General features: G+C 40.9%; 1 protein-coding gene across 1 annotated transcript in view; it reads right to left on the reverse strand.

The window, feature by feature from the left end:
- The window catches only part of LOC102974591 (protein SFI1 homolog), a 78,760-nt gene that overhangs the window by 39,306 nt on the left and 18,134 nt on the right, over positions 1–21,320 (reverse strand). The window contains exons 4-8 of the mRNA XM_028480526.2: positions 20,903–20,974; positions 10,646–10,756; positions 5,553–5,647; positions 1,390–1,507; positions 138–240 (exon numbers count right to left, since the gene is read on the reverse strand). Coding sequence (XP_028336327.1) covers positions 138–240; positions 1,390–1,507; positions 5,553–5,647; positions 10,646–10,756; positions 20,903–20,974 — 499 coding nt within the window. The remainder of the gene's footprint in view (positions 1–137; positions 241–1,389; positions 1,508–5,552; positions 5,648–10,645; positions 10,757–20,902; positions 20,975–21,320) is intronic.

Consider the following 21,320-nt stretch of genomic DNA (forward strand, 5'->3'; position numbering starts at 1 on the left):
GGCCCAGCAGAGAGGCAGCAGCATGGCGGTCAGCTTTCTGCATGGGAGTCTGACCCCACCTGCCCAAGCTCCCATTGTGGGTATGGTGCCTGACGACGTGGACAGAGGACACCAAAGCCCGAATCTGCTAGACTCACCTGCAGCTGGAGGCTCCGGGCCCTGTGCTTCACAGCCGAGGCATGGAGGGCACGGCCCAGGTGGACCTGTCCCAGTTGCCGTCTCCACGTGCTCCACCACATCCTGTCAGAAAGCAAATCGAAGATGGGACCAGTCAGAGCAAGGCCAGCCAGAAAAGAGAAGGGCAGTGAGGGCTGGGCCTCAGACCCTGAGCTCAAGTCCCTCTCCCTAAACAGCCAAGAAACAGTCCTAGAGCTGCCAGTTAAGGGTTGGAAACGGATGGTTCCTAAGGTCAGATCCAGCCTTAGACACTACAGACACGCTCTGGAACTGAGCTTTTAAGACACTGCCATTTGGGACACCAGAGGACCACTGGGAACAATGCACAGTGGAATCAGTCTCATTATAAAGCAGCTCATTGCTACACACACCTGGCTTTCAGAGTGGACTAACTCACCCTCCAATGTGTGGACAATGCTGCTGAGATGCAGTGCAAGGCAGCAGTTAAGAGCATGAGCTTTGGCATCAGAGAGATGGGTGGGTGAACCCTAGTTCTGCTAATTACAACTTATACAGTAAGTCTCAGAAAGGTTGAGTAACTTGCCTGAGCTCATATATCTTAATCTGTGCAATAACAGTACTTATTTTATAGTTTATGGTAAGGATTAAATGAGACACTTTACATTAAAAAATTAACACACACAGAAACTTAACACAGGGTTTTCTAGTAAGTACTCAATTAGTGTTACTTATGATTTGGTGAAAACCTGATCTCAATGTTGAACAAGTTATCAATAAATATTTATTAGGTATCAATTATGTTCAAAACATTGTTTTTTGTTTTTGGGTTTTTAAAAAAATATTTATTTGGCTGATTGGGTCTTAGTTGCGGCACGCGGGCTTCTGTCTAGTTGTGGCGTGTGGGCTCCAGAATGTGTGGTCTTAGTTGCCCCGCGGAATGTGGGATCTTAGTTCCCCAACCAGGGATCAAACCACGTCCCCTGCATTGGAAGGCAGATTCTTAACCACTGGACTACCAGGGAAATCCCCCAAACATTGTTTTAAGGTGGTTTTTGTTTTTTTTTTTTGGTGGTATGCGGGCCTCCCCCTGCTGCGGCCTCTCCCGTTGCGGAGCACAGGCTCCGGACGCGCAACCACCGCGCCACCAGGGAAGCCCCTAAGGTGGGTTTTTATGTTGGTTTTCCAGTAGCATAAAGCAAAGCTGAGGTAAAATGAACGATGCGGATCTGTAGGGCAATGGAGCACACTCACCACAAAATACTCCGCTGTCTAAACTCCAGGGCGGTGGCCTGCATCCGAAGTTTGGTCCTACGAAAAACCACGTAGATCAACCAGGACTTCCACGCCTGTCGCATCTTTTGTTTTGCATCTAGATGCACCAAAGAGATTTTCAAAAAGGGGCTGGGGGAGATGGATCACTCTGGGTTAGGACAAAAGTTCAAAAGCTCTGACTCATCCCTCCTTTGAATATCTAAATTCCTCCAGTCTTCTAGTGCCCTCTGCTGGAAAACTTGTGAAGCTCTACAAAATTAGTAAAGATGCAGGATGTGAAGAATGGTTATATAAGTGATAACATTTACAAAACTTTTAAAGGAAAATCAGTGTACTGTACTGTTCAGAAATCTTTTATTTTAAAAGTCCTTATTTTTTTTATAGTTATATTCTACAATATTTACACATGAAATAACACAGGAAGCAGAGAAGTGACTGTGGATATGGATGTAACAAGACTAGTGTGAGTCGATAATTATTGGAAGCTGGATGATGGGTACACGGAAGTTCATTATTCTATCTTTCCATTTTGTAGATATTTTTAAATTTCTATAATATAAAGTTAAAGAAGAAGTCATGTTATAAAATTTGCTGTTTGAAACAATAATTGTAAAGTAGAATAAGCAAGACAAAAGGAAAGGATACTATCTGTATCTGTTTGAGAAACAGAATAAGAAGGACCAGTAATGATCCTGGAGGAAAGAGAATTTACTAAATATGGGAGGCACAAAAGTCCATGGTCTCCCTTTGTGGTAAATTCCATTTTCATTATGAAAGTAATCACTGACGAAATAAGTTTCTTTTCTTTTTATTTGTTTGTTTGTTTTTTTTTTTTGTGGTATGCGGGCCTCTCACTCCTGTGGCCTCTCCCGTTGCGGAGCACAGGCTCCGGACGCGCAGGCTCCGGACGCGCAGGCTCAGCGGCCACGGCCCACGGGCCCAGCCGCTCCGTGGCATGTGGGATCCTCCCAGACCGGGGCGCGAACCCGGTTCCCCTGCATCGGCAGGCGGACGCGCAACCACTGCGCCACCAGGGAAGCCCCTCTTTTCTTTTTAGAACACAAAGGAGAAAATAAAATTATGTAAAACATTTTCAGGACATTCTCCAAAATGTGGTCAGGATGACTAGAGCTATACTTTATATTTCATAGTTGTTGACAAGTCAAGTCAAAATATGAAAAAGAATTTAACATGTAGCTTCTTTGGGCCCACCTCAGACCTCAGGAATCAGCACATCTCGGGCAACAAGGACTAGTATGGTGCTGTAGCTTAGAGTTTAGGCTCCTGAGTAAGATAAGCTGGGCCTGAGTACTGACCTTGTCACTGCGCTAAGTAACCTCGCTTGAGTTCCTCATCTGCAAAATGGTGCTTCCCTTCAAGGTATGTTTGCAAAGAGTAAACGAGATTATCTATAAAAAGAAGAAAATAAATGCAAGGAGATAAAAGAAGAGGTACTTATAATACTCTGGGGAAACAGATGAGGCTTAATCTCAGGCATTGGCAAAGAAGAGTGGAAGGGACACCTCAGGGAGGCATGTTTTAAGAGAAGATAACTAGGGGCTTCCCTGGTGGTGCAGTGGTTGAGAATCTACCTGCCAATGCAGGGGACACGGGTTCGAGCCCTGGTCTGGGAAGATCCCACATGCCACGGAGCAACTGGGCCCATGAGCCACAATTACTGAGCCTGCGCGTCTGGAGCCTGTGCTCTGCAACAAGAGAGGCCGCGATAACTGAGAGGCCCGCGCACCGCGATGAAGAGTGGCCCCCACCTGCCACAACTAGCGCAAGCCCTCGCACAGAAACGAAGACCCAACACAGCCATAAATAAAAAAAAAAAAAAAAAAAAAAAGAGAGACGATAACTAAATGCTGTTACAACGAAGCCATTCGTAAGTAAGGTTTCTTGCTTAGCTAGGAAAAGTAGGAAGAGCAGGTCTAAGTGGGGAGCAGTGGACAAGCTGTACTGGGGACTTGCTGAGTTTGAGGTGCCTACAGGGCATTCACGTGAAACAGCTATGAGAAACAGAAGGCTGCATTATCATTTTGAAAGTTAGTGCCTTTTTTCCCTTAGGCTCCCCACATGGGTTTCTGGGTCCAACTCGAGGAATCAGACACTGACCAGAGCTAAACTGGCCACAAGATCACTAAGGGGCAACCTGGACAAAGAAGATCAGAAGCAAGCACTGCAACGTGACACATGGCAGCAAGACAGACAACAGTCCCAAGTGCTGCAAGAGAAACACAGCCAGAACACTGCACCAGCAGGGCAGGAACAGCCAGTTCACACAAATCATGCTTAAGTGAGTGGTAGGTGCCAAAACCATGCCATATAGAGAAAACCATAGGGATATGATCACACAGGAGTTCCTGCTCAGAGATCACATATCCTGGAAAACAGGAAAGGGAATCGAACAAGTCTTCCCTTTAACTTGGAGTTATTCTCTCTCAGAGACAATGTACTCATCCTTCACAAAAGCTTCTGAGCTTTTGTGAAGGCAAAAGTAAATCTGGGCTCTCAGTAAACTAGGAAAAGTGGAGATCTTCCTCAACTTGATAAAGAATATCTACAGAAAACCTGTATCATACTTAATGGTGAGAAACTCAAAAGCTTTTCCACTAATCAAGTATAAGGCAAGGATGACCCCTCTCACTCCCTTTCAACATCATATTAGAAGTTCTAGCTAATGCAACAAGACAAAAGCAATAAAAGGTATACAGATAGGGAAGGAAGAAATAAAACTGTCTTTGTTTGCAAATGACATGACTGTCTATGTAAAGAAGCCAAAAAGAATGACAAAAAACTCCTGGAACTAAAAAGCAATTCACAGCAAGGCTGCAGGATGCAAGGTTAATATACAAAAGTCAACTGATTTCCTATATATCAGCAATGAACAAGTGGAATTTGAAATTTAAAATACACCACCATTTACAGTAGCACTCAAAAAATGAAATATTTAGGTATAAATCTAACAAAACATAAATAAAATCTGTGTGAGGAAACTACAAAACTGTGATGAAAGACATAAAAGAAGAACTAAATAAATGGGGAGAGAGTCCATGTTCAGGATAGGAAGACTCAATATTATCAAGATGTCAGTTCTTCCCAACCTGATTTATAGAGTCAATGCAATCCCAACCAAAATCCCAGCAAGTTATCCTGTGGATATCACAAACTGATTATAACATTTATATGGAGGCAAAAGACCTGGAATACCCAACACAGTATTAAAGAAGGCTGGAGGACTGACACTACCTGAGTTGAAGAATTACTATAAAGCTACAGTAACCAAAACAGTGTGATATTGACAAAAGAAGTGACAAATAGATCAGTGGAACACAGCAGAGAGCCTGGCAACAGACCCACATAAATATAGTCAACTTATCTTTGACAAAGGAGCAAAGGCAATACAATGGAGCAAAGATAGTCTTTTTAACAAATGGTATAGGAACAACTGGACATCCACATGCAAAAAAGACACAGACCTTACACCCTTCACAAAAATTAACTCAAAATGGATCACAGACCTAAATGTAAAACACAAAACTATAAAACTTCTAGATGATAACGTAAGAGAAAACCTAGATGACCCTGGGTATGGTGATGACTTTTAAGATACAACACCAAAGGCACCATCCATGAAAGAAAAAATTGATAAGCTGGACTTGATTAAAATCAAAAACTTCTGCTCTGCAAAAGACAATGTCAAGAGAATGAGAAGACAAGCCACAGAGTGGAAGAAAATATTTGCAAAAGACACATCTGACAAGGGATTATTATCCAAAATATACAAAGAACTCTTAAAACTCAACAAGAAAACAAACGATCCAATTAAAAATGGGCAAAAGAACTTAATCGACACCTCACCAAAGAAAATACACCCCAATGTAAACTATGGACTTTGAGTGATTATGATGTGTCAGTGTAAGTTCACCAGCTGTTAACAAATGTACCACACTGATGGGGGATGCTGATAATGGGAGAGGCTATGTATGTGTTGGGGAGGGGGTGTATGGGCAATTGCTACCTTCCCCTCAACTTTGCTGTGAACCTAAAACTGCTCTTAAAAAATAAAATCTTAATAAAGGAAAAAAAAGACAAATAAACAGAGGCATTTTCTTTAGATGTGTACTTCCTTTTCTCACCATGATCCTCGGCTCTCAGGTACCTGTTCCTCATCTCCCACTGCTGATGCATGTAGGTCTTCCAGGTCTGGAACATCAGGTTGTACAAGTAATATCTGAGGAGCCAAAAAAGCAAATGGTGTATCTTTAAAACAAAACAACTCCTAATCTGACATACCCAGTCCCTTCTGTACTTAGGAGAAATTAACAGGAACACTTCTGACACAAAAAAGCCAATCTATATCCTAAGCTAAAATGGAGTGTCGTTCTCCACACCTTATATTACACTACCAAGGAAGAAAGGTGTGAATTATCCTAGAATAACTTCACCTTCAGCACCCACGAAGCTGTGGCATTTGGAATGACAGTCATATCTTAATCATCCACACCACGTAAAACATAACCTTGGGCTTCCCTGGTGGCACAGTGGTTGAGAGTCCGCCTGCCGATGCAGGGGACACGGGTTTGTGCCCTGGTCCGGGAAGATCCCACGTGCCGCGGAGCGGCTGGGCCCGTGAGCCATGGCCGCTGAGCCTGCGCATCCGGAGCCTGTGCTCCGCAGCAGGAAAGGCCACAACAGTGAGAGGCCCGCGTACCGCCAAAAAAACCCAAAAAACATAACCTCTCCTTTGCACTAAAACACAGTCAGTGTTCTCCTTTGTCTTTTCTGTCTCAATACATACATTATACACATTAAGACTGTCAGTCCCAGGGCTTCCCTGGTGGCGCAGTGGTTAAGAATCCACCTGCCAATGCAGGGGACACGGGTTCAAGCCCTGGTCCAGGAAGATCCCACATGCCGCAGAGCAACTAAGCCCGAGCGCCACAACTACTGAGCCTGTGCTCTAGAGCCCACAAGCCACAACTACTGAAGCCCACGCTCTGCAACAAGAGAAGCCACCGCAATGAGAAGCCTTCGCACCTCCAAGGAAGAGTAACCCCTCCTCGCTGCAACTAGAGAAAGCCGCGCACAGCGAAGAACCAAAAAGCACCCCCCCCCAAAAAAAAAGGACTGTCAGTCCCTCCATATCTTCACTATCCCAATTCCTAAAACTTGATTTCATACTCTGCCAGCTTCTTAGAATGATTCAACGATGTCTATATTTATGGATATCTGAAATATCCATAAATCAGAAACCCTGCCCCGAAGAGCTTAAAGACATGATTATAATGAGTGAATACCATTTGAAAAAGACACAATGTATAAGCATACTACGTTCTTACTTTAAAAAAGGTATAAAGGGCTTCCCTGGTGGCGCAGTGGTTGAGAATCTGCCTGCTAATGCAGGGGACACGGGTTCGAGCCCTGGTCTGGGAAGATCCCACATGTCGCAGAGCAACTAGGCCCGTGAGCCACAACTACTGAGCCTGTGCGTCTGGAGCCTGTGCTCCACAACAAGAGAGGCCGCGATAGTGAGAGGCCCGTGCACCGCGATGAAGAGTGGTCCCCGCTTGCCACACTAGAGAAAGCCCTCGCACAGAAATGAAGACCCAACACAGCAAAAATAAATAAATTAATAAACTCCTACCCCCAACATCTTCTTAAAAAAAAAAAAGTATAAATATATGTATGTGATGTAATTCCCAATTTTTACTTTTTCTTCCACTTATCCTTGGGAATACAAATGTCAAAGATTAAGAGTTTCTTCTCTCTATTGCTAAAAAAAATGAATAAATTTTTAAAGTTTTTCTATTTCTATTTTCTTAATGTTCTATATTGGGCATATATTTTCTCCCAATCAATACAAATTAAAACAACTTTATTATTTTAAAACACAGAATTAGAAATTATATAGAAGTGAGAGTCAGTGAGAAAAACATATTCAAATCATTAGCATGATCATTACATAATGATTACTTGAATTAGAGGGGTATCTCTGTGTATATGTGCACACATGCACACAGTATTGTGTGCTTGGGCTTAATTTAGGATTTTGATCTTGCTTACTCTAAAAAGAATTTGAAGAAATACAGAAAATAATCCAAAACTCTTCTCGTTGCAAGGATGGTCCAACCTCCACAAACTCAATCAATGTGATACCTCACATAACAGAATGAAAGAAAAGAATCATATGATCATCAGTATCTCAATATAATAAAGGCCACATATGATGAGCCCATAGGTAACATCATACTCAATGGAGAAAGGCTGAAAGCTTTTCCTCTAAGATCAGGAACAGGACAAGGGTGCCCACTCTCACCACTCCTACTTAACATAGTACTGGGAGTCCTAGCCAGAGCAATTGGCCAAAAAAAAAAAAGAAAGAAAGAAAAGTCATTGGAATTGGAAAGGAAGAAGTAAAACTGTCTCTATTTGCAGATGCAATGATTTTACGTAGAGAAACTCCTAGAGACTCAACCAAAAAATTGTTAGATCTAATCAATGAACTCAGTAAAATCATAGAATATAAAATTAACATAAAAAACTAAGTAGCAATTCTATACAGTAACAACAAATTAACTGAAAAATAAATCAATCTCATTTACAATAGCATCAAAAATAACAAAATGCTTAGGAATAAATTTAACCATGGAGGTGAAAGGTCTCTACTCTGAAAACTACAAGACATTGATGAAAGAAATCAAAGAAGACAAATAAATGGAAAGGTATCCCATGTTCATGAATTGGAAAAATATTGTTAAAATGTTAGTACTACCAAAAGCCATCTATAGATTCTATGCAATCCCTATCAAGATTCCAATGGCACGTTTACAAAAGTAGAAAAAACAATCCTAAAATTTATGTGGAACCACAAAAGACCCCAAATAGTCAAAGCAATCCAGAGAAAGAACAAAGCAGGAGGCATCACACTTCCTGTTTTCAAGCTAAGGAATATTATGGCACTGGCATAAAAACAGACAAACAGACTAATGGAATAGAGTTGACACCCCCAAATTAACCCAAGTATATACCGTCATCTAATATTTGACAAGGGAGCCAAGAATATTCAATGGAAAAAAGACAGTCTCTTCAATAAATGGTGCTGGGAAAACTGGATATTCACATGTAAAACAATGAAACTAGATTCATATCTAACACCACTCATTAATTAGAAATGGATTAAAGACTTAAACGCAAGACCTGAAACCATTAAATTCCTAGAAGAAAATATAGGTAAGAAGCTCCTTCACATAAGTCTTAGCAATGATTTTTTTGGATATGACACCTAAAGCACAAGCAACAAAATAAAAAATAAACAAGTGGGACTAGAGCAAACCAAAAGGCTTATGCACAGCAAAAGACAGCCAACAAAGTGACAAAGACAACCTACAAAATGGGAAAAAAATATTTGCAACCCATATAGCTGATAAGGGATTAATATCCAAAATATATGAAGAACTCATATAACTCAATAGCAAAAAAACCAAATAATCCAATTTAAAAGTGGGCAAAGGACCTAAACAGACATTTTTCCAAAGGAGGTATACAAATGGCCAACAGGTACATGAAAAGATGTTCAATACTACTACTAGTCATTAGGAAAACATAAATCAAAATGACAATGAGATCAAAATCACCACCCACCTGTTAAAATGGCCATCATTAAAAAGACAAGATAGAATTATAATGTGCACCTAAATTTATATAATGTTATAAACCAATTTTACCTCAATTAAAAAAAGGAAAAGTAGGAAATTAGGTCTCTAAAAAATAAGACATAAAAAAGAAAAAAAAAAAAAGACAAGAGATAACAAACGCTGATGAGGATATGGAGAAAAGGGAACCTTGTGGACTATTGGTAGGACTGTAAATTGGTATAGCCACCAAGGAAAACAGTATGCAGGATCTTTAAAAAATTAAAAATAGAACTACCAGGGCTTCCCTGGTGGCGCAGTGGTTGAGAGTCCACCTGCCGATGCAGGGGACACGGGTTCGTGCCCCGGTCCGGGAGGATCCCACATGCCGCGGAGCGGCTGGGCCCGTGAGCCATGGCCGCTGCGCCTACGCGTCCGGAGCCTGTGCTCTGCAACGGGAGAGGCCACAACAGTTAGAGGCCCGCGTACCGCAAAAAAAAAAAAAAAAAAAAAAAAAGAACTACCAGACAATCCAGCAATCCCACTTCTGGGAATGTATCCAAAGGAAACAAATACACTAACTTGAAAAGATATCTGCACCACCATGTTCACAGCAGCATTATTTATAATAGCTATGACAGGGAAACAACCTAAGTGTCCAAAGGTGGATGAATGGGTAAAGTTGTGGTATCTATATACAATGGAATTTACTCAGCCATTAAAAAATGAGGAAACCCCATAAAAACATATACATTAAAAAAAAGAGGAAAACCTGCCATTTGCAACAACATGGATGGACCTTGAGGGCATTAGGCTAAGTGAAATACATCAGGGCTTCCCTGGTGGCGCAGTGGTTGAGAATCCGCCTGCCGATGCAGGGGACACGGGTTTGTGCCCTGGTCCGGGAAGATCCCACATGCCGCGGAGCCGGAGCGGCCGGGCCCGTGAGCCATGGCCGCTGAGCCTGCATGTCCGGAGCCTGTGCTCCACAACGGGAGAGGCCACAACAGTAAGATGCCCGCGTACCACAAAAAAAAAAAAAAAAAAAAAAAAAAAAGTCAGACAGAGAAAGACAAATACTATATGATCTCACTTATATGTGGAATCTTAAAAAAAAAAAAAAAAAAACTCAGAAAAAGGTCAGATTTGTGGTTACCAGAGGCCGGGTGGGTTGGGGACGGCAGTCAAAAGGTACAAACTTCCAGTTATGAGACAAAGAAGTTCTAGGGATGTAATGTACAACATGATGACTATAGTTACCACTGCTGTATGATATATATGAAAGTTGTTAAGATAGTAAATCCTAGAAGCTCTCATTACAAGGGGAAAATTTTTTTCTTTTTTTCCCCTTTTCTTTTTATTGTATCTATATGAGATGATAAACATTAACTATACTTATTGTGGTGATCATTTCATAATATGTAAGTCAAACCTTTATTCTGTACACCTAAAACTCATACAGTAATTAATATATGTCAATTATATCTCAATAAAACCAGAAAAAAAACTTCTATCCTTTTGACCAGAAACATGCCAACAAGTAATTATTTGATAACGTGTATCAGTGAAAATTAAAGTAACGTAACATGAAATCCTACCTATAGTGACAGTCAGCTCGAACACGGAGTTTCCACTCTCGATGGGAAACCCACCACTCTTCTTTCCATTCTTCAAAGACCTTCTGCAGAATTCTTTGCTCATAGTAAAACCTAGGGCAATGAAAAAAAAAATCAGAGACATAACTGACAATATTGGAGCCGATATCTATTCCCACATCACCGTTTCATATGGCCATTGCTTTCTCATAGAAAAGTGTGGTTCATTATTTGATAACACCAAAATAGATTAAAAATAGACATATTTAACTTTTTCAGATCAAAACGTTAGAACTACTTAAACTAGCAATGAGGCTAAAAAATTTTATACTCTAGATCTTACCAATTAAAGAGGTGAAAGTAAAAAAATCTGACTTGTCAAATACCATAAGTGAGTTGAGAATTAACATTCTCAATTTTTTTCATTCACCAGACTAAAAAATATATTTGATTAGTAAAAGATAGTAGCTACACTTCTCATTTACATGCCCAGGAGATTAAAAGTTATAAAATAAGCAAATGCCTAATGGTATTCCTAGGACTTAACAGAATATATTAGTTTAACTGAAATCTGACTAGGGGAGTTATAACAAGAGTAAAAAAGATGAGAAAATAAGAAGGCAAAAAGCTATTAAGAAAGAAAGCAGCAGGGCAGTGAGATTGTGCTGATGCTAACAGGCATGGTCAAGAAGACTGGTAACTCAGGAACTCTGGCCTGTCAGTCATGCCAAATTTCTTTTCATGGTTCTGTAGGTTACTAACATATCCTTCATCCTCACCCACTCACAGGTTTTAAAAAACTGGCTGGCAAAAATATACATAGAGAAATTCACCTCCCAATGTTTATTGCAGCACTATTTACAACAGCCAAGACATGGGACTTCCTGGTGGTCCAGTGGGTAGGGCTCCATGCTCCCAATGCAGGGGGCCTGGGTTTGATCCCTGGTTGGGGAATTAGATTCCACATGCTGCAACTAAAAGCCTGCATGCCCCAACAAGAAGCCTGCATGCCGCAACAAAGATCCAGCATGCCACAACTAAGACCCTTCGCAGCCTAAATAAATATTTTAAAAAACAAAAAAAATAATAGCCAAGACATGGAAGCAAACTAAATGTCCATTGACAGATGAATGGATTAAGAAGATGTGGTACATAAATATACAATGGAATATAACTCAGCCATAAAAAAGAATGAAATAATGCCATTTGTAGCAACATGGATGGACCTGGAGATTAACAAGCTACCAAGTGAAGTCAGACAAAGAAAGACAAATAGCATATGATATCACTTACATGCAGAATCTAAAAAAAAAAATGATACAAATGAACTTATCTACAAACAGAAACAGACTCACAGACTTAGAGAATGAACTTATGGTTACCAGGGGGGAAGGCTGGGGGAGAAGAACAGACTGGGAATTTGGGATTGACTGCTATATTTAAAATAGATAACCAGGGCTTCCCTGGTGGCACAGTGGTTAAGAATCCACCTGCCAATGGAGGAGACATGGGTTCAAGCCCTGGTCCAGGAAGATCCCACATGCCACGGAGCAACATAGCCCGGGGGGCCACAACTACTGAAGCCCACACACCTAGAGCCCGTGCTCCACAACAAGAGAAGCCACCACAATGAGAAGCCCGCGCGCTGAAACAGAGTAGCCCCGCTCACCACAACTAGAGAAAGCCCACGCACAGCAACAAAGACCCAACACAGCCAAAAATAAATAAAATAAAGACAAGAATTTTAATTAATTAATTAATTAATTAAATAGATAGCCAACAAGGACCTATTGTATAGCACAGGGAACTCTGCTCAATATTCTGTAATAACCTAAATGGGAAAAGAATTTGAAAAAGAATGGAAAAAAATAAAAATAAAAGAAATTCACCTCACTGTTGTTCATAGTAATAAATAAAAAGAGAAAATCACCATAAGTACCCATCAAAAGGGGACAGCTTAAATTCAATCAACACTACTGAGTAATTTTTTAATGAACAGAGTAGAGCGAAAGATACTGAAATGGCAGATGCTCCAGAAAAATTTCTGGATGAAAAAATAAAGCTACCTTGTGGTAGGTACAATATGTTTTTTAACCTTTTTAAAATTTATTTTATTTTTTTATTTATTATTTTTTATTACTATTTTTTTGGGCCATGCTGCAGCACATAGGGTTTTAGTTCCCCGACCAGGGATTGAACCCCTGCCCCCTACAGGGGAAGCGTGAAGTCTTAACCACTGGATCGCAAGTGAAATCTGCTAAACTCTTTTTTTTTTTTTTTAATTTATTTTACTTATTTATTTTTGGCTGCTTTGGTTCTTTGTTGCTACGCGCGGGGTTTCTCTAGTTGCAGGGAGCGGGGGCACTCTCTGTTGCAGTGTGCGGGCTTCTCACTGCGGTGACTTCTCTTGTTTTGGAGCTTGGGCTCTAGGCACGTGGGCTTCAGTAGTTGTGGCACACGGGCTCAGTGGTTGTGCCTTGTGGGCTCTAGAGCGCAGGCTCAGTAGTTACGGCGCATGGGCTTAGTTGCTCCACGGCATGTGGGATCTTCCCAGACCAGGGCTCAAACCCGTGTCCCCTGCACTGGAAGGCGGATTCTTAACCACTGCGCCACCAGGGAAGCCCCTAAACTCTTTTAAAGCTAATTTTTTTTTTTTGTATTTCCAGGACTCATATGTTGGAATTAATATAGTATACACCAAATATATATGTATAAAACGTATGCACACACCAACATATTTGTATGTACGCATAAAAACATATCTATCTATATGCATACATGTATGTGTACATATGTTATTATATTATACAAATTAAATATGTTATACAAATTAAAAGCCTGAAAAGATCTCCAAAATACTAAACTGTTACCAGTGGTTCTGTCTCAGGGAGGGATTGTTATTACCAGGAGACTAGTATTTCCTGTATTACACATTTCTTTAGTTTGAAAAAATTTTTGAGCAACAGCTTCGTTCATAACTTTTAAAATTTTTAATGGAAAAGAGCCACACCCATTTGCACATTTACTTCCTTCTACCATCTACTATCTATCCATCTACTTCCTTCCTTTCCCAAAACCTCACTAAAATAACAGCAAATACTTTCAAAAGGTGTAAGCCCACAAAGAAAGAGAACAGGAGCAACAATGTTAGGCAAGAGATGCCAACAAATTTTAGATGACAGAAAGCAGGCAGGCGAGTGGCAACTGAATCAACAGGTGAAAGAAGGCAAAGAACTAAGTGTCGGTGGGAGGAGAGTCAAGAGGCAAGTGGCTGGTGGCATGAACCCCAGAAAGGCATGGGAACAAGAGGCATCAGGAAGGGGGGAGCCCTGGGTGGAAATGAAAACACAGGATTGTTTGGAAGCCTGTGCGTAAGAAGCAGTTAGGCCCTTGGATCCCATTATTCACCCGGGCAGAGACTCAGGCTTATCTCTGGAGAGGCTGAACCTGAGGGGCACTGGACTCTCCAACACCAGGCAGAGCTCGGGAGACAGTCCTAAACCGAGAGTCTACATACCGAACAGTGAGACCCACATTCCCTCTCCTCTGCTTGCCACCAAGCTTATAACCACCGCCTCCCACCTCCGCCCCACTCTACCCCAGAAGGAGTTTGGAGGACTCCTCTCCTCTGGGGAAAACTGATCAACCTAAGGGAAAAGGCCTTCAGATACTGACAGATGGAGTTCCCCCAATGAAACTATCTGGACTCTGCCTCAAAAGCCTAAAGGGAAAACCTCAGCTTACAAGTCCCTATGCATACATTGAATGGGTATATAAGCTTCTAATATTAACTCTTAAATATGAGCAGACAATAAAAGGATCTCTTGACATTTGAGGAAAGACTACAACATGAGACAGTGAACAAAAGCACACAGAACAAAGGAGCTTAGAAGAAACAGAGCAGTCAAAAACCTTAGAAATAAATCATTACATTAACCTCAAAAAAATGAGCCTCCAGGATGTTATTTTTTTTTTAAAAAGGAATATTCAGAGAACAAAAAAGAGCTCTTGGAAATTAAAACTATGATGGCAGAAATGAAAAAGAAAAGATCCATAGATAGGTAAAACAAAAAGATGACTGGCCTATAGGCCACAGTAAGGACTCTGGCTTTTACTGTAAGCAGGATGGGAAGCTGCCCGAGGTCTGAGCCAAAGAGTGACATGACTGGATTACTCAGACTGCCTGTGTGAAGAGACTGACTAAGGACAAGGCTGGGAGCAGGAGACCAGTGAGGAGGCTCCTGGAGTCATTCAGGGGAGACATGATGGCCTGGACCAGGGTGGTAGCAACTGGAGGTACTGAAAAGAGCTTGGAGTCTGAATCTATTTTGAAGGTTGAATCAACGTAATTTTGGCATTTGGCATTGCAATCGGGGAGTGAGGGAATAAGATACCAAGGATGACTCCTAGGTTTCTGACCCAAGTCCCTGGAAGGATGGGAGCTTCCTTTACTGGAGAGAGGAACACTCAGCAGGGAGGTCTGTGGGTAAGGTCTAGACTTTGGTTATGAAAATACTGAGTTGTGACGTCTATTGGGCACAGAGTGGAGTGTCACGTGTGTAGCAGTCCAGGAAGAGGTCTGGGCTGGGTGTGTACCCTTGGGAATCATGGGATGAGGTTGCCATGGTTGGGAGGTAGACAGAGAGGCAATGCAAGGACTAGGGGTGGGATACTTAGATGAGGAGGAACCAACAAAAGAGAGGGGGAACAAAGAGGTGGAAGGGAAACAGAAAGGATGGTAACCTTGACGCTGGGAGAAGAAGGGGCTCCTTGAAGAAGGGAATGATGGGTTGTCTAATGCTTCTTGGTAAGTCAAGTGAGAGGAAATTTAAGAATTCACCATTGATTTTAGCAAATGTAGTGACCTTACAAAAGCAAAAACAATTTTGGTGGCATGATGGAATCAAAAGCCTCGTAGGATGGACTTGAGACTACAAAAAGAGGTGCTGGAGAGGTTGGGGATGGCCAGGAAATGTAGAGGGGAGCAAAGAGATGGAGAGCTAGCTGCAGGAGGAAGTAGCATCAAAGAGATTTTTTTTTTTCAGGACAGGAAAATAATAGCATTGTATGCTGGTACAAATGATCCAGTAAAGAGGGAAAAATTGATACAGAAGATACAGAAAAAAAACTGCTAGTGTGATGGCCTGGAGTAGGCACAAGGCGAATGCAACACAAAAGGATTTTGCCACAGATGAATACATGGCCAGTTCATTTGTCTAACAGTTGGGAAAGCAGGTCATATGGCGATAGATGCTGGCGGTCAGTAGACTGAGTGATGGTCTCTTCTGTTACTTCTATTTTCTCAAGAAAATAGGAAGCAAAGCCTTAACTAAGAATGACGAAAAATACTGATAAATTAAATACTATAAATGGACGTGACTGTTTTATCTACTTCCCAAATTAGCCAAGTAATTTTGTTCAGATCTTCTCTTCAGAAAAAGAGGTGACTACTTCCTATTTAAGACTGCCTTACATATGGACACATACTGTATGTATTATTTTTGCCCTACTAATTCAGTGGTCATTTTGGTTCCATTTATTAATGATAAAACAACTCCAGTTTACAGAAGTTAAAACATTCTCCAAGCACATAAAGGTATTATTCTGAAGTTTCTGGTATGATATCATTCCCCTCTAACATTCCTAAAAGTGAGAAATAAATAATTCAATATGGAAAAAGAACACACACAAAAAAGCAAAGATCAATATGCCCAACTTTACCCAAAGTAACAAATAACCCACTTGATTTAAAAAGAGATTACAAGTTGAAACTGACCACCCCATTACAAATTTCAAAGTCAATGAAAACATAGTATCAGAATGATAATTCTGGTAGATGCTTAGAGAAAAAATATTCTCACTCTCTCATTTTACAATTTGAGAAACTGAGGCCTAGAGCCATAACTTAACCCCAGATCAAACCATTATCTAGGGTCTAGGTAAGAACCAAAATTCAGGTCTCCTAAAATCCAATCCAGTATTCTTTCCTGCCACCATTCAAGAGCAAAGAAAGGAAAAAGAGTACAATGTGAATGCTCTAACACAGTGAGGCAGACATAAGTCGTAGATACCCAACACCCACCGCCAAGCCTCTGCTTCCTCACCAGCATCCACTAGGAAGGCTGGAAAGGTTTCTCTCCTAGCCTCTTCAGAAGCTAAAGATGGCCAGTGACATAGCTCTGGCCAATGAGGCAGAAGCAGCTGAGGGTTTCTAGGAAAGTTTTGCCTTCCTGATAGAGACAGGTCCAGCGGACACCACCCTTCCTTCCCCTTCCTGTGTAAAGCTAGAACAGTCATCTTGCAACTATACAGTGTCATCTCTAAGGACAAAGGGCCAGTATACTAAGGATGGTAAACTGGAAAGGATCTAAAAGCCTGAGTCTCTGATGACATCACTAAACAGCTGAACCAATACCAACCTCCAAACTGTGAGAAAAAGCAAATCCCGATTTGTTTAAGCCATTGTCAGACTTTCTCTTACTTTGAGTCAAATGCATTTCTAACATAATCAGTGTTTCCCGAGTACTTGGAATATAAATAGGTATTATTTGAAGAGAGGTTTCCAGTTAAATACGAAAAGAGGTTTCCAGTTAAATACGAGTCAAATATATGAGTTTAACAAAATCAAGCAGGAAAAGGATTTGGGGAAGAGAGTGAAGGCGGCAACATAGTTTTTCAGTCTCTGAATCCTTACAAAACACACAGAGCAACCATGTAGCAAAACCAAAAACTCATATATCTATTATAACAAAAGTAGGTGACAAGGTATCCCTACAAACCCAAAATGCAAGCAGGTGAGAACAAATCACCCAGAGTCAAAAGACCACCATGGTATTAACATTTGTACAGAAGAAAGAAGGAGTGATGAAGGTGGTATCTGAGGAACCTGAGAACAGGAGAACCTGAATCAGCCAATAAGTAGTCACTGGAAAGTGCAGAGGCCCAACTTGAGACCAGAAGCTGAAACTGAGAGGAGTTTTGTTCTCTCCAAAACCAGGGCTCATGTAAGAGCTGAAGCTGCTGGAGCAGTCTGGCCCCAACAGTCTCAAAACCGACCTGACCTCAAAAACAGACAGGGCTTCATACTGAGGAGGAACTGCTGGGAGCAGAATAGAAACTGAGCAGGAGAAGGACAAGGAGACAAGGAAAGAGAGGATCAGACCAAGCATGGTAGGGGAACAAGCCAGGATACCCCATAGAGCAAGCCGCCACATCTGTGAACAACACGAAAGAGACAGAAGAGGGAGCTCTGTGAAATTAGGAAAGCTTAACTAAACCTCACTTCACTCTAAAAGTTCAGAAAAATTAATATCATATAAAAGTGAGCAACAGGGGCTTCCCTGGTGGCGCAGTGGTTGAGAGTCCGCCTGCTGATGCAGGGGACACGGGTTCATGCCCCGGTCTGGGAAGATCCCACATGCCGCGGAGCAGCTGGGCCCGTGAGCCATGGTTACTGAGCCTGCGCGTCCGGAGCCTCTGCTCCACAAAGGGAGAGGCCACAGCAGTGAGAGGCCCACATACCGCAAAAAAAAAAAAAAAAAAAAAAAAAAAAAAAGTGAGCAACAGAAAAGTAAATGAAGTAAAATCCTATACAAAGTTACTGTAGGAGAAAAGAAAAGGAGCAGAATAACAGGCCTGTGGACAAAAAAATTATGCCAGAAAGATGTGCCCACAAAACAGGAAAATAAAAACAAACACAACCCCCAAAAAAACAACCCTGTAACCTATCTCAAAATGAGCTAAGACTTTAAGAAAATAAACCCACACCCAGGCATATCATATTAAATCTTTGAAAAATAAGACAAATAATAAGTCTTCAAAAGAGCAACAATTAGATCAACATCTTACAAATGGAAGTCATAGGACAATGGAATATCTTCAAAATGCTGCGGGAAAAAACTGGCAATGTAGACTAATATACCCAGTGAAATATCTTTCAAAACTGAAAGCAAAATAAAAACAATTTTAGACAAAATCTGAGAGGATTCATCACAAGCAGACCTACTGTAAAGGAAATGTTCAGGAACATTTAAATGATAGAAGGAAAATCATCACAGATGGAAACCTGGAGATACAGGAAGAAACAAAGAAGAACAAGAAGTGTAAAGACATGAATAAATATAAATGAATACTGGCTGTGTAAAATGAGAGTAATAATGTTCTGCAGATTTTAAAATATAACCTGAATTAAGGGAATTCCCTGGCGGTCCAGCCCCAGCAGTGAGAGGCCCACATACCGCAAAAAAAAAAAAAAAAAAAAAAAAAAAAAGTGAGCAACAGAAAAGTAAATGAAGTAAAATCCTATACAAAGTTACTGTAGGAGAAAAGAAAAGGAGCAGAATAACAGGCCTGTGGACAAAAAAATTATGCCAGAAAGATGTGCCCACAAAACAGGAAAATAAAAACAAACACAACCCCCAAAAAAACAACCCTGTAACCTATCTCAAAATGAGCTAAGACTTTAAGAAAATAAACCCACACCCAGGCATATCATATTAAATCTTTGAAAAATAAGACAAATAATAAGTCTTCAAAAGAGCAACAATTAGATCAACATCTTACAAATGGAAGTCATAGGACAATGGAATATCTTCAAAATGCTGCGGGAAAAAACTGGCAATGTAGACTAATATACCCAGTGAAATATCTTTCAAAACTGAAAGCAAAATAAAAACAATTTTAGACAAAATCTGAGAGGATTCATCACAAGCAGACCTACTGTAAAGGAAATGTTCAGGAACATTTAAATGATAGAAGGAAAATCATCACAGATGGAAACCTGGAGATACAGGAAGAAACAAAGAAGAACAAGAAGTGTAAAGACATGAATAAATATAAATGAATACTGGCTGTGTAAAATGAGAGTAATAATGTTCTGCAGATTTTAAAATATAACCTGAATTAAGGGAATTCCCTGGCGGTCCAGTGGTTAAGATTTGGCACTTTCACTGCTGTGGCCTGGATTCGATCCCTGATGGGGGAACTAAGATCCTGTAAGCTGCATGGCCCAGCCAAAAAAAAATTTTTAATTTAATTTAAAAAAACAAAAAAAAAACAATTAAAATACCTTATGATAAGGGCATATAAGTGGGGACAGCAACAGGAGAGTTAAAGTGTTTGAAGGACCCTGCCTTGTTTGGGAAGAGGGCAAAAAAACCAATTAACATTAGACCCCAGTGGGTTAAACAAACATATTATATTTGTTACGGCAGTCAGTAAAAGGATAGAAGAGTACATAATTTCTAAGCTAACAGGGAGGAAGATAAATAAAATACTCAATTGAGTAAAAAAAAGAAAAACAAGAGTCTTCCGATAATGGCAAACTATGTTACTCCGATCAGTTCTCCCATTGAGAACAAGAAAAGACAAAAAAAAAAAAATTATTGACGGCATGAAGAGCTACCAAGGCAGTAAAGAAGGGCAGGGCCAAGGTCCAGGGAAAGAAGGAAAAGCAGAGGTAGACTATGCCTCATCCCTGCAGCTGCGATGGGCTGTGGCCACATTGGGAGCCTCACTGGTAAAGACACACAAAGAAGATGGGAACAGCAAGGCCCTCCACAAGGTATACCAAGAAAAAATTTCAGAGAAAACACACAGGCCAAATTTGCTTGAGAAACCTTGAATCAAGAGACCTTGATGTTCCAGATCAGGAAAGCCATACTGTCAGAAAAATGAAACAGGAAAGGGTATAGTAAGGGGGAAAGGTGAAGGGTGAGAACCCTAACATTTCAGTTTTTAAAAAACACTTACATTTTCAATGGCTGTCAGTTCTCTGAAACATTCCCTACACTGCCCCTTCTTTCTCTCCATCCCTCTGGCCTCCTGCACAGTGTCCCTGACCCCAGTGGTTCCCCCTTGCGATCCACTTAGGGCGCTGCAGCTAAAGCAATGTTAACCAAAACCCACAGCAGCAGGTGGCAGCCTAGACAAAGTGAAGCTACCGGGCAGAGGGACTTACACTTGACTCAGTTTCACTCCTCTTGCCAATGCCAACTTTTTCCCCAGGTTCTGCCCTAGACCAAGTCAATCTGCCAGTCTCGCCAGGGACCTGAAAGAGCTCATTTACTTCTCTTGGGCAAACATTCATTCAGTCAAACTAATATGTGTTAAGTTACCATTATATGATATACCTCCTGGAGGCTGGGGAGGAGCAGGGAAGGAATGCAACACATGCCATAGTAAAGGTTATATATGGGCTTAATATAAAACAAAATCCTAGAATGAACTCAACAGAAGTCCGGTGTTCTGAACTAATACTACCTGGCTTTAGAGGGAAATACTCTTCCAAAAGTCATTCGAATCCACAAATACAAGAACTTTCTGGCCATGCATCTGAAAGAAGGAAAGAAATGACATACACATTTTAAAACTCCATTTAGTTTATATCATCAATTTTCTGGAAAGGAGATGGAAACTTTAAGGTCCCAGGGAGTGGGATACTAGTATTAGTCAAAAGGTGAATCATATATAGATAATCTTGCATCAAACAGAGCACAGGATGGGACAGATTTATAAAGCTAACATCAAGCAGATTATTATTATTTATTTATTTATTTATTTATTTATTTATTTTTTGCGGTACACGGGCCTCTCACTGTTGTGGCCTCTCCCATTGCGGAGCACAGGCTCCGGACGCGCAGGCTCAGCGGCCATGGCTCACGGGCCTAGCCGCTCGCTC

Source organism: Physeter macrocephalus, chromosome 19 (assembly GCF_002837175.3).
Source record: "Physeter macrocephalus isolate SW-GA chromosome 19, ASM283717v5, whole genome shotgun sequence".
NCBI classification, from domain to species: Eukaryota; Metazoa; Chordata; class Mammalia; order Artiodactyla; family Physeteridae; genus Physeter; species Physeter macrocephalus.